The sequence below is a fragment of the Acyrthosiphon pisum genome, chromosome A1, assembly GCF_005508785.2.
Source record: "Acyrthosiphon pisum isolate AL4f chromosome A1, pea_aphid_22Mar2018_4r6ur, whole genome shotgun sequence".
Classification (NCBI taxonomy): Eukaryota; Metazoa; Arthropoda; class Insecta; order Hemiptera; family Aphididae; genus Acyrthosiphon; species Acyrthosiphon pisum.
This window is the reverse complement of record NC_042494.1, coordinates 166,470,995-166,484,120: the sequence shown is the minus strand read 5'-3', so window position 1 is coordinate 166,484,120 and position 13,126 is coordinate 166,470,995. Positions and strand designations below refer to the sequence as shown.

At 29.4% G+C, this 13,126-nt stretch overlaps 1 protein-coding gene across 1 annotated transcript in view; it reads right to left on the bottom strand.

Annotated features, from left to right (window-relative positions):
- The window catches only part of LOC100568839 (intraflagellar transport protein 172 homolog), a 110,000-nt gene that overhangs the window by 66,467 nt on the left and 30,407 nt on the right, over window positions 1-13,126 (bottom strand). Inside the window, exons 9-12 of the mRNA XM_003245979.4 lie at window positions 11,248-11,404; window positions 8,989-9,107; window positions 7,156-7,334; window positions 4,745-4,888 (exon numbers count right to left, since the gene is read on the bottom strand). Coding sequence (XP_003246027.1) covers window positions 4,745-4,888; window positions 7,156-7,334; window positions 8,989-9,107; window positions 11,248-11,404 — 599 coding nt within the window. The remainder of the gene's footprint in view (window positions 1-4,744; window positions 4,889-7,155; window positions 7,335-8,988; window positions 9,108-11,247; window positions 11,405-13,126) is intronic.

Here is a 13,126-nt window from a genome sequence, read left to right as displayed (position 1 = left end):
CTCGTATGCACGAATTGATTTCCTGGTTATTATATATTATTTTCAATATTTAGTCAAATGTTCAGCCTATTATTAGCCTAGCCCAAGAAACACCATGATGAGGTTGGCTGAAAATTTCTCAAAAATGTTGTTATTTTTAGTTTTTCATATTTTGAAAACCATTCAATTTTTTGTTAAAAAATTATTAGTAAAAACATTTAGTAGGTAAAAAATTATTATTTAAAAAAAATTAGTAATTAATTGGTAAAAATGTATTATACATTGTTTTTAAAAATTGGTATCTGGTTATGAGATTAACAGTATACTGTGACATATAATGACCCGGGAATCAAATAATACATAAAGGTCTCAGGAATCAACTCACCTACTACGACTCGCATAAATGCATAATCACAAGTGAATCTCACGGACAATGCCGGTCGGGATAGCTATAAATTAAAATATTATAATATCATTTAGACTTAAATATACATTGCTTCCACAGCGTGTTCAATCCAAATGGAGTTGAACAATCTCAAAAACCTACCAATAGCAATAAGCATTGCCGTGTCAGCTAGTTGCCTCTAAAGATGGCCAGTTACCGATGTTCTGTTTAAAAGATTAATAAAAAAAAATTAGGCAAATTTATTTTCTAATATTTTTAAAACATCGCAGTGTTTGAATGTCTACTGAATAATACGATTCTTTATTTTACCATGGCTTCGTTACAGAATACATTAATCTAGTAATAATTGGAAATGATTACGCATAATTTTATTTTTCAAACCTAATTTAATTGTTTAACAAACAAAAAACATTACATAATTAGATACGCGGACATTATTCAAATTAAAAGTATTAATTTGATTGACTTTAAACAAATTTGCTAAAAGGCTATTGTTATGTGCATTATTGAAACCTATTACACAGTCAACAAAGTCAATTACATATTTAAAATTAAAAATGTCACGTAAATAGTTACAAAATATTCGAGACTAGGGAATTATAATTTAATTGGCTTAAAACATCACTGTAGTGTAGTTATCCAATATTTATAACTATGGGTAGTTTATTAAAATAATAATTGTATGAAAATATATATTTACCTTCGTAATTGGACTATAACTACAAATAATCGATATAAATACAATAAATCAATTATACATAGCATAAAGTATTATAATAGAAGAGAAAATATAAAATTAAAAATAATTCTCTTGTTAGTTAGTCAAAAATGGACGATCTGAATGGTTAAATGTTTTGTGATGATATACTGTAATGTTCTTAAAGCTACTTATAGAATTCAGAAGACACTTCTGAGCTGCACTCGGTTTACTAAAGGGTGTAACAGTGGGGTTTCGCTAATTTAACATGATGAGGTAATGGAATTTACATTACCTTTCCACTTTAAATTACTAACTCCCCATAGGACACCGTATAATATTCTTTATGTAATTTTTGAAACTTAAGTGATTAAAACATAATTAACGACCAAGATTTGAAAAATCTACTAAATCCATGTAGATAATATCGTACATTTATTTTGGATTAGTGTTCCATGTTTTTAGTTAAAACTTTTGCATTATATAAAACACAATTTTTTTTTAAAAAAAACCCAATAAAAAAGTTGACTACCTACAGACCATTTAATTGTGAGTGCATGTGTGGAAATGTGTTATGATTCATTTTACAGTAATATTAAATCATCGAAAAACAGACAAATTATATCTTAAACCATCACATCTAAAATTACATTTTACGTAACACTGTTCAGTCTTTTTCGCACAGTTTTTCATTGTGTTTAGTCTCTCAGAGAATCGAAAAATCGTCTAATTTCAGTATCTAACACTCACTATTACAATTTCAGTTTTTCGTGTAGTTATCGTTATTTTTTTTATCATTGACGATTAATCTCCATCTTTGGTAGGAGGTATATTGTATTTTATAAACATATTTGTTTGAAGTATGAATTCAAGGACTGCTGTTTTCTAGACTTGTATGATTGTTTAGAATTGAGTTGATTCAATTTTAATGCTCTGTAGGAACGTCAAACAAGCATTTTTTTTTTTGGAACAATGTGATAAATACCAATCGAGGCAGTTTTATACAGTTATTTTCTTGTCTCACATTTTCATTAAGGTACGCACTAACGATAAGACTTACATTTTTTTTTTTTGTCGAGGATTAGCATTATTTCGACTGTTTTTGTGTAATAATATTAGTAAACATCTGAAAAAATTCGTAATAACTAGCTCAACTGTCACTTATCTGCTAACTCGATCGTATGCCGCGGCAGAGATTTAGTGGTTAAATATAATAACAGTTTTTGTGTATTAAGAACTCCCGGACGCTTATAATAGGTATACCACCTATAGGCATCATAAACAATGATCAAGGGGACGTTGTGAATCAAAAGTTTTGACATTTGTTCGTGTTTACAGACATAGGTACCTACCTATAATACTCGTAGGAAAAGAAAAATCTCGGATATTTATTGCGAGATTTTTGCCATTTGATAAAATAATTTCTCTCTGAAACTCACCGAATGTTGTTTTTTTCTCTTTACGTGAATGGAATCTCGATGAGAATAACAAACAATACTTATATAGATAGTTTCTCTAGTACGTAATATGTATCGAGTTAGCTAAGTGCTCGGTTGTGTGTGCGTGCGTGCGTGCACGTGTTTGAGTATGTGTATGGGTTTTCGTCTCGCCCATGTGTACCTCCCATTAGCTGTTAAATTGTGTCCTTATCATGAAATTGCTAACGGTATATAGAACACTGTTGTCGGGTAACAATAATCAATATTATCTCTCTGTCTCTCTCTATCTCTCTCTCTCTCTCTCTCTCTCTCTCTCTCTCTCTCTCTGGGTCGGTCGGTCGGTCGGTCGGTAGGTCGGTGCCGGTGAAACAAAATAAACCGTTGAGCGTCGTATAAACCGCGAAGGAAAAATTCATCTACTGCTGCTGCTGCTGCTGCTGCTGCAGTTCACGCGAATAGTGAAAGTGTTTTAAATGTACCGGACCCGTACACATTTGCGAAAATCTGAAGGATGGGTGCCAAGTAAAATGAGTAGGTAGTATTTGACCCACACTCATTTTGGTCGGATGCGTTTCGGGTTCTCTAGTTGTTAATGTTAATTTGACTCTTAGTCCGTCAACGTTAATAATAACATTGCCGACTCTTGTACAGCACGTCATGACGACTCGTCCGCGAGCTGATTGACAGCGGCCTATCTACCTCTAACCGAGGAGGTGAATTTGGAAAAACCAGACGCTAATTATTATTGCTCCAATATAAAGAGTGAACCATCGGTTAACTATAGTGTGAACTGAAATGCTTTTAAGTTTTAATTTTCTTAGTAGGTATTTCAAAAGTTTAGTCGTTATTTCACACATTGTCTGTTTATTATTTGTTAGTACCTATAACCATAATATTATGCATAACCAGAACAATTTGATAATATTTGATTGTTAAAAACTCATATAAATTATTATTTCTCATCTTCAATGTTATTTTTTTTTCTACAAACATATTATCTTATTAGTTTAATAACGGAGTGGATTCATGTATTAATTATAAAGTAATATGTTACAGTATTCTTTATGTATATATATATGTATAATATTGAAAAGATGTAGACGTAATTATTATTTTATAAATTATTACAAATTATGATTAACGTGTATACAATTTCATAAGTTTACAAAAAACTGTTTTAATTTATATATTATGTTGATTAAAATATAATAATTAATCGTTTTAATTTCTATCGTTCAAAACTTGTTCATTTATATCAATTATTTATCTGGATACCATGAATGTTTAATGTCACAAAAGTTTACACAACGTGCGCTTTCTTATTTTACCATTTAAGGCAGACATTACAACGCAATCAATAATACCAATTTATAATTATGAAGTATATATATTTATTATAGTGATTGTATATATTTTGTTTTAAGCATTTGTTCTGTGTAAAAAAAAAATTCAAATCTATTTAGATTTATGATAACGACACCATGGCAGTGATTTTAAAATTCTATATTATATTAGAATATATTGATCATAATTATTATATGTGTATAAACATTTTAATTTCAATACATTTTATTTTCAATGTGAAGGTTAAAAGTTCGAACAATATTTTAATTAAATGGTTATTAATTTATTTAATTTCTAGAGTGGTGTTTCAATATTAGAAAGCTTTGGATCATCATAGTCGCAGTTTGAGGAACCTTAAAGATCTAAAATAGGATTCCTATTGAAATGACTCAATTTTCTTATGGAGTATGAATAATAAAATACCATATATTATTATAATACTATATTTATTTATATGTATGAGATAGTTTGCGTATATCATATAGTTTAACCATTGATTATAAGTACTAGTAAAAACTTTTAAAAATATTAATAAACGCGTTTGATGAAAATTAAATTACCTAATATAATAATAATATTATGTAAGAACATCAAAAACGTTAACCATCGTCGAACAACAACCGCGACACCATGACGAGGATACGAATTACATTTTTTTTTATTCCCGAGTGTGTACATTTTAAAATCTTTCGTAAATAATAATATCAATTATTATCGTCTATCAAGCCCGTTGTCGTCCGTCGCGCGTTGTTCGCGGATTTGCAATAAAGACGTGATGGATTGCGAATATTAGAGTAATATTAGGTACCTACCACAACTATAATATAATGCAGAAGCGCCAATAATACAATATTAATGTGTTTTTGTATTACGACTTACCGTTGTCTTGCCCGAAATTCTGTCGACGGACATTACGTCGCCGGCAACCGTTAACACGGTTACCCGGTCGGGCGTGTCAATATTGTACCAAACACAAGCGCCTTGTCGTCCCTGAGCCACGACGACATCGCTGCCAATCACCCACTGTGCACCGAAAACACAATACAATATTATGGTTATGTATATATATATGCATAGGTTCAGCTGTGTCTACAATAATCTGATATTATTATTTGGTAAAACGATTATTGTGTTCGATGCGAATCCGTCGTTCATTATTATATATATTATTATGTATACGACTAAAACTGTTCGTCGTTTCGCGGGACCCGGAGCAACGTGTTCAACAATGTTTAACACTATATAAACACACTAAAAGCCATTTAATAATACCGCGTGGTTCTGGTAATATTGTTATCATTTTGTTGCATATCGTTCGTAATATCCTGCAGTAACGGTTATTATTATTATTATTATTACACGTGTTTTGCGTTAAAATATTATAATGTTGCGTCTAAAGAAATGACGGACACGACAAAATGTTCTTATATAAAATATTGTGCATACGAAAAATAATAATACCTATCGGTGGGACGCCGTCGCTAAAAAATCTGCGACGATGATGGATTCCACGAAAGTATGGTATTTATAATTAATTTAAATCGTTTGGAAATTATTATTTTATTGAATTATAACGAAATTGGACTTTTTAAAAATGTAATTATAATCGGCCTAGCCGCAGTAGTGTATTGGTAAATATATTTGTGGGTATACGCACTGAAGAAATATGTATATTGAACATAAATAACGGTCCATTTCCAAACAACTTATTGGATTGGAGTGTAGTACAACAACTGTACATATTATGTACTACGTATAATTGTCATTTAAAATAAACCTATATAAATATATTCAGATATAAATAATTTAAATAAGACCACATCCCATTTTGCATAGTTATAATATGCTTTGTAACAACATGTCGAGTTTTTAGATTTTTTTAAGTTCTAATTAATCTCAATCAAATGTCTTAAAATGTGGCTCGATCGAACTCCAGTGGACGTATTCAAATCAGTTTTCAGAAGTCTTATCGCGTTATCAGGTCCGTCGGTAGAATTGGCAAAAAGTACACAGAAATGAGCGTCAATTGTTTACCGTTCACACTCGAGACGTGACTTGTACGCGCGCGTGCGCGGGGGCGCTCTGAAATTTTATTTACACACACTAATGATCACTTTACTACGCACACATTTGCAAGACCCACATGCATACAATTTGAGAATTGCTTATTTGGAAATCCTTAAAAACTGTGCGTTTGCAACCCCCTTAAACACAGCTGCGCATATACTGTATTTATCTTCAACAGCTAAATAAATCATTAAAACATCACGGCAACTTTTTCTATGAACTTTTAAATAGGTTTTATGTTTTAGGAGCGTATAACCCGTCAAATTATATTTTACATCAGGTAGGTTTTACACGCCAAAAGGAGAAAATCTGCTGACGCGCGTGTACGTACCCCACCCATCATAAAAGTGTGTTGGTATTGGAAAGATATTCGGGTTACATAATATAATATTATATAATATAAGTATTGGTAAACATACTTTACGATTTGAATTCGGGTTCGTGGGTGTAGGTATTTGACAAGGCAAAATTGAAAGTATTTAATATTGGTGAATGTAACAATAGTATGATATACCTATCTAGTATATTTTATGTATGGTTCAACGTTTCAGATTCCGAGAATCGAGTGGCCTTTTAATAAAAACCAATTGAATTAATCTTAGGTATAGAATGAAATAATTACCAATCATATTGATTTCAAGTAAATAGTTCAAATATCTTTAATAAAAATTAATTTCATTGCTACTGTTATTCCGGTATAACCTTACCGACATCATAAATTAAATATAATATAATTCTCATTTATAGTTTATCCAAAGGAAAATTTCCTCTTTCAAAATTTTTAGAATAACATAATTGAATCTTATTAATTTCTTAGTAAAATATTATAAATTATATATTTATTTCGAATTATTAGTTTTAAATATATCTACTACTGTTATGTACAGTTTCAGAAAAAATTGTCATAAATCATAATTATAATCCAACTATTTTGATTTGTATAATTAATTTATTATAAATATAAGTATATATAGGTATTATTATTAATAATAATAATAACAATAGTATTCGCAGTAAATGCATTTAGTGAGAAAAAAATTGTTTGTTATATTTTCTTTTTGAAATGTACAAACATAAAAGTAAATGTTTCAAATTAAAGTTATTAAGTTATTATTATGACCATTTTTCATATAAACAATAAATTACATTTATTTAAAAAAAACATTTAAATTGGGTAGATACCTAATTGTTATTTTAGAAAAATAATATATTATTTAACGTACTTGTACAAAAGAACAACCGTTCAATAATATTTCCTTATGCCCAGTTCGTGCATCTAAAAGGGTTAGTGTTGTGCTTTTATCTCGATATAATAACTTATGACCAGTTTCATTCAATTCGAGCCAATCAATTTTTGTTGCATGGCCAATCTGTAGATCAACAACGCCTACGACTAAATCCACTGAAAGATAAAGAATGATTAAAACAAGTTTAAGGGGCAGAAATCTACATCAGTTGGAAAAATTCATATATTTCGTGTGATAATAATATTATAAACCATCGTAGAAACGCTGTTTTAAAATTGTATTATATGTTTAGTTATTGAAATGATCTATACCATATTAGACAGAAATAATGATAAATCTAACCTAACTTCACTATTACAATAATATATTGTATATTGTTCATTTGTTTCTGTGATCGATATATATATATACTTTAAATTATATTTTCAGTTATCTCTGGCCAAATGAATAAAACGAATACACGAGACAATAATTGACTTATATTATACGTAAATTATTTACAATTAAATAATTATAATTTAAATATTGTATCAGATATTTTATGGCAGGTAAATAACTAAAAAATGTGTAAAAAGAAGAATAAAGGGTAGGTACTTACATATTATTTTAAAGTAAAACCAATAATAAATTTTACTTTTTAGTTTTAGAGAAAAAAAAAATCATAATTTCTTATATAGGTAAAGTAAACTGGATAATGTTAGATAAGTAATAACTAATAATAATGTCAACATTTTAGTAAATCTAGTACAAATCATAGGTAATTTCATTTAATATTATTATTCTTTTACAAGATTTTTTTATGAATTAGACACCTAAGGGAACTTGGACATATAATTTCGATATTCACTAGACATTTTTGGCTCTTAACTAACATAATAAGCATATTTTAATTTCATTGTTTTATAACACATATATAGTATATAATATTTGAGATATTCATTTATTTACATAATATTATACTTTAAGTCTTAGTCACACTGTTTAGTGAAACAAGAATATAAAGAGAATCTACAATGATCCAAAAGAATACGTTTTACAAGAACATTGTTCTGTGAAGCATTAAGGTGAAGGATTTAAGCACAAGTTGGTTACACCTTAAAGAGGTATTTCACAATGTTGTGTATAAAGTGTGAAATCTATTTGAAACTGTTGAGATTGCAGAGAACGAGGAAAAAATGTCAATATATTATATGCGTATATATAATAATAAAACTACTCTTGAAGTGTAATCAACTTCCGTGTACTTATTCAATAATGATAACAAATTGTATTCACTTTAAGCCAACAAGATAATTTAATTTTAGCCGAATGTCTAATAGATTCTACAAATGTTTATTTATACTACAGTTTGTGTTTTGAAACTACCATTATTCGGTTTACTTTTCCTATCTATATTATTATATTGTATGGTATATCTGAGTTTATATTTTTTTTATCATAGTCAACAAATTTAATTTGTATGATAAACTGTAGGGAAAAAAAATTACAAGCGATTTCGTATTTATACCTGATGAATTGAATAGTCTCCGTTTATGATTCATTACTCGAGTCATATATTTTTATTTGATTGTAAAATTTTTAAAATATTCGCTAAGCTCGTATAACTTTCCACCATAATATTATTATAGTGTCTAAGACTATAATTTTTTGGGTTTCCATTTTAGTAATAAAAATGGGTGTAAAATGTGGAATAAATAGTTCAGTGAAGTATAATAATTCGGCGATGAGCTCGGGGCAGCGAGAAGTAAAAAAAAAATAAATATATATAAAAAAATAGGACGAGGATAATAAAATGCTGTTTTCTATTACCAATACAAATTGTCTTTAAGTCCAGTAAATAGGCTAGTTTTTTGTTTTCTTCGTTGGAGTTGAATTGTTTTCGTTCATTCAGCCGTACACTGATCAAATGAGGATTTACAAACTCGGTTCTAAAATATAAAATAAAATAATATATATATATATATATATTGATGCATTTCATAAGCACAGGTATAAAATCGAAGACGGTACATATATGTGATTTTTACAGCTTAAATGACAAATCATGAAGAGCTTTTTGGAGTATATACCTCGAAATACGAGGTCGATTTCGTGCCAATAATCTAACCCGCAATAAGATAGCTTTAATAAAACTTCAGTAACAGTAGGTATGAAATATTCGCTTACTGTATTTTGATAGACTTTTTGTGAAATTTTTAGCGCATTGCATTCTTTGTATTGTATTTTATTAATCGAAAGTGAAACACTTAAATATTATATTATTCGATTATATTATTATTGTTTTTTTTTTAACTATCGCATATTATAATTAATTATAATTACGTAATGTCATAATATGATATTTTATGTATACATAAATATGTGTGAAATTATATTACGTATATAATTTTTTGTAAAAATTATTGACTACCTAGATAGATTTGAAGAAACGTCGAAGAATAATTTTCTACTGAAATTCGCTATTCAATACCTATATAGTAGTTTTTTCGTTTTTTTTCTTTTGATTTAGATTATTGCAAGCACATTTAGATGACTTCTTAAGCTACTCCTCTGCGTAGGAATCATTCACTGCAAAATATTGGCATGTCATTATTTAATAAATCTTAGAAATTTATTTTCCACATAAATTGCTCTTGACAATATCGGTTGAGTGATAGTAAAAAAGATATAAAAATATAAATAATGTTGTGAGCACACCTACCTATATGTGTGTGTATTTTTAAACCGAATCAATGTGTTTCGATTCGAATCGTCTTTAAATAAAACCGACCCCACGAAATTCCCCTGTCAAAACTTTACGCTGCAATAAATTATAGTAGGTATTAAAAATTTAACAAATTATGGTTTCGACACGATTCCGTTTCGAAACCACAATATAATTATTCTCGTATATACCTAACCACTTGGCTATATTATATTATTATATATTATTATATTATATGTATATTTTATGGGTACGACTGTACTAAACCATCGTTTAACAATCGACGTTCGCGGTGAGATAAAAATATGAATTGGAGTAAAACTACATCGCGCACATATTTGCAAGTAATTTATGTACATTTAATTATGTAAAACGAGAGACCGCGTGTTCGAATTAAGGTTATCTTACCGATTCGCGTAACAATTGTTCATTGTTCTTTAACGGCATTTACGGGCCCGAATTTCTGTAGCACATCGCGCATTTCGCGTACTATGACCATTCCGTATAATTAATGATCCACCGCCGTGTTGTTCGCTGTCCCATCCACCGTACCCCAAAAATACATTGTGATCGTCAAAAACGCCCGCAAACTATAATTAAACGATATTATAATTATATACACTGCCTACATAACGACGAGTGCTACCCCGCGAGGTGCGAAGATCTGCTCAGACATTAGAGCATGTGTGTTCACCAACGGTATAAACCGGGCGAAAAGTTTTCTAACGGATTGAAGAAAAAGTCGTGTGAATACCTATATTCGTAATTTTTTCACCTCGGAAAAGTTTTTATAATATCATAATAGACAAACGCATTAATTATAATAATTGTTTATCGTACCTCCCCTCCGGCGCATCGGACGGGCAACACCATAGTTGTAATCCGATGGTAAATTAGTTTTTCTATTAACTATACGTCGTGGTGTGTGTAAGTACTATTATACGCTGCTTATTAATATTATTATGATAACGCAGCCAAGAAAGATTACAATTTTTTACAGTGCTTTTTTTTTTTTTTTTGATTATACGTTATTATGTTTATAGGTATTTCGTATAATATTTTAATTGTAATTAATGGTCCTCAATTTCGAGCTGCAGTCTTGAGTCGTTCTATTGTGAGATTTTTGCAGAATGATGTGACGGCTTTCTCGTTACACTTAATTATAATTAATGCCTCCCCGCGCTTCCAATCACGTCCATATCAGATAATGGTTTTGTAATTAAAAATCGGCAGGAAAAAGAGTATAAACTACATCGACCGCCAACCCCCTCCCCTACAAAAAAAAAAACTCCCTTGCCCAACAGTTGGTTTTTTTTATTTTTTTTGTTTTTGATACCGTATTTTTTAAGCACATATTCGATTACCTGACGGTCGCTAGTATCTGGTCGTTGCCGTACTCCACCAGGGTCAGTTCGCCACAATTGAAAATCAAACACACGCTTGGATTTTCGAAGTAGAATTTCTCATTTCTTTCGGAATAAGGCCACACGACTTCGCTCAGCAAATTCCTTTCCATGTCACCTATTACGACGGCTTACATTAAGATTGTTATTAAATGCCTGCGCAGCTGCTTAATATATATTAATATTGTATTACACCGGCAATGTTTTAATTAATGTACCTACGTTATGTTTATTTAATTTTCGTTTGTGCTTTAGGAATGTAAGTCTCGCTCTTAGAGGAACACTCGAGACTGTACAAGTTATTTACTGTAGTAGGTATAGGTAACCTAGGTATACATTTCATGATTAAATACATCATAACGATTTTAAACGTTTAAATGCAAAAATCATTTATTTGTCTTATTTATAAGCAGTAACAGTGGTGGTCAAATAATTTTGTCACGGGGGGGGGGGGGGTGGGGGATACGGCTGATCGTTTAACATATGCATTATTTTATCATTAAAAATATAATTTATGGTTATGTCTAATATCAATTTATAAAATTATGGTAAATACAAACTTTATTTATAACTTAGGTATACAGACTGAATCACAGACATTCCCCCCGACCATTCCCGCCCGGACTGTTTTCGGTGTAGGACATTTTCCCCCGATACATTTTTGATGCGGACATTTCCCCCCTATTTTTTTTTAAAGTTTACTATTTCATAATAATATTTTATTATTAAATATTTTGCCTATTATCTAATATTTTCAAATATTTTCATAAATATAATAAATTATAAATGTATATTTTTGATCAACTGAACTACTTGAATAAAATTCAAAAGCAATTATTAAATTGTTAAATATTCAAACTGGTAGTCTTAACAAAAAAAAAAAAAAATATGTGTTTAGAAATAACAAAAGAATTAGTAATCAAATATTTTTTACAAAATGTATCATTTTTATGCCTGAATTTTTTGCAATTTTTATTAATTTTTAATGCTTAAAATATAATATATATGCTTATTTTTTTTTTATTATTTTTTTTTTTTTTTAATTAGTTAAGTCGAATAAATAGATTTATAACCTATTATATTTATGAAAAAAAAAAAAAATGTCTATATTATATTTTATATTAAAAAAAAAATAATATCATATTAATTAATAAATAATATTGTATTATTAAATTCAATATTATTAGTCAATAATAAACTTATAATTTATATATATTATTAAAAAATTTGAAAATGTCCACATCAAAAATATATCGGGGGGGGGGGGGGAAATATCCTACTACACCGAAAACAATAAGGGGACCCTGCGGACACAGTGACAGACGCTTGTTTTAGGGGGCACATAAATAGTCTGAGACAACACTGGACTCTCAGTTCCTAATTTCGACTGGTGGTAAATAATATGGCGATATCGACTTGTTTTTAAATTTACTGTGAGCGGTTCTCAATAATTTGAGGTTTTTTAATAACACCGCGTGACCTTTGTTGTTGGAAAGAAATAGCTATAATAGTTTGAGATACCCATATCTTTATAGGTCTATGATTCATTGATGCCTCATAAACCATTGATATACACGGGCAGCATAGCGGTATAGAACCAACCTGAGTAGATAACCGTGGTTAACAGTCTTCAATTTATACAAAATGTCTTTACCATGCGTTCTTCAAGTTACTTGTCAGTTATCTATTCTGCGTAAAGGAAAATAAATCCAGCATAATATTATATATTTATATACTATGGTCATTGTTAGGGTTAGTGACTCAAACATTTACAGTGAAAAAAAAATTTAAAAATAATTATTTTCTAATAATAAGTAATAACCATGGGTGATAATATGTT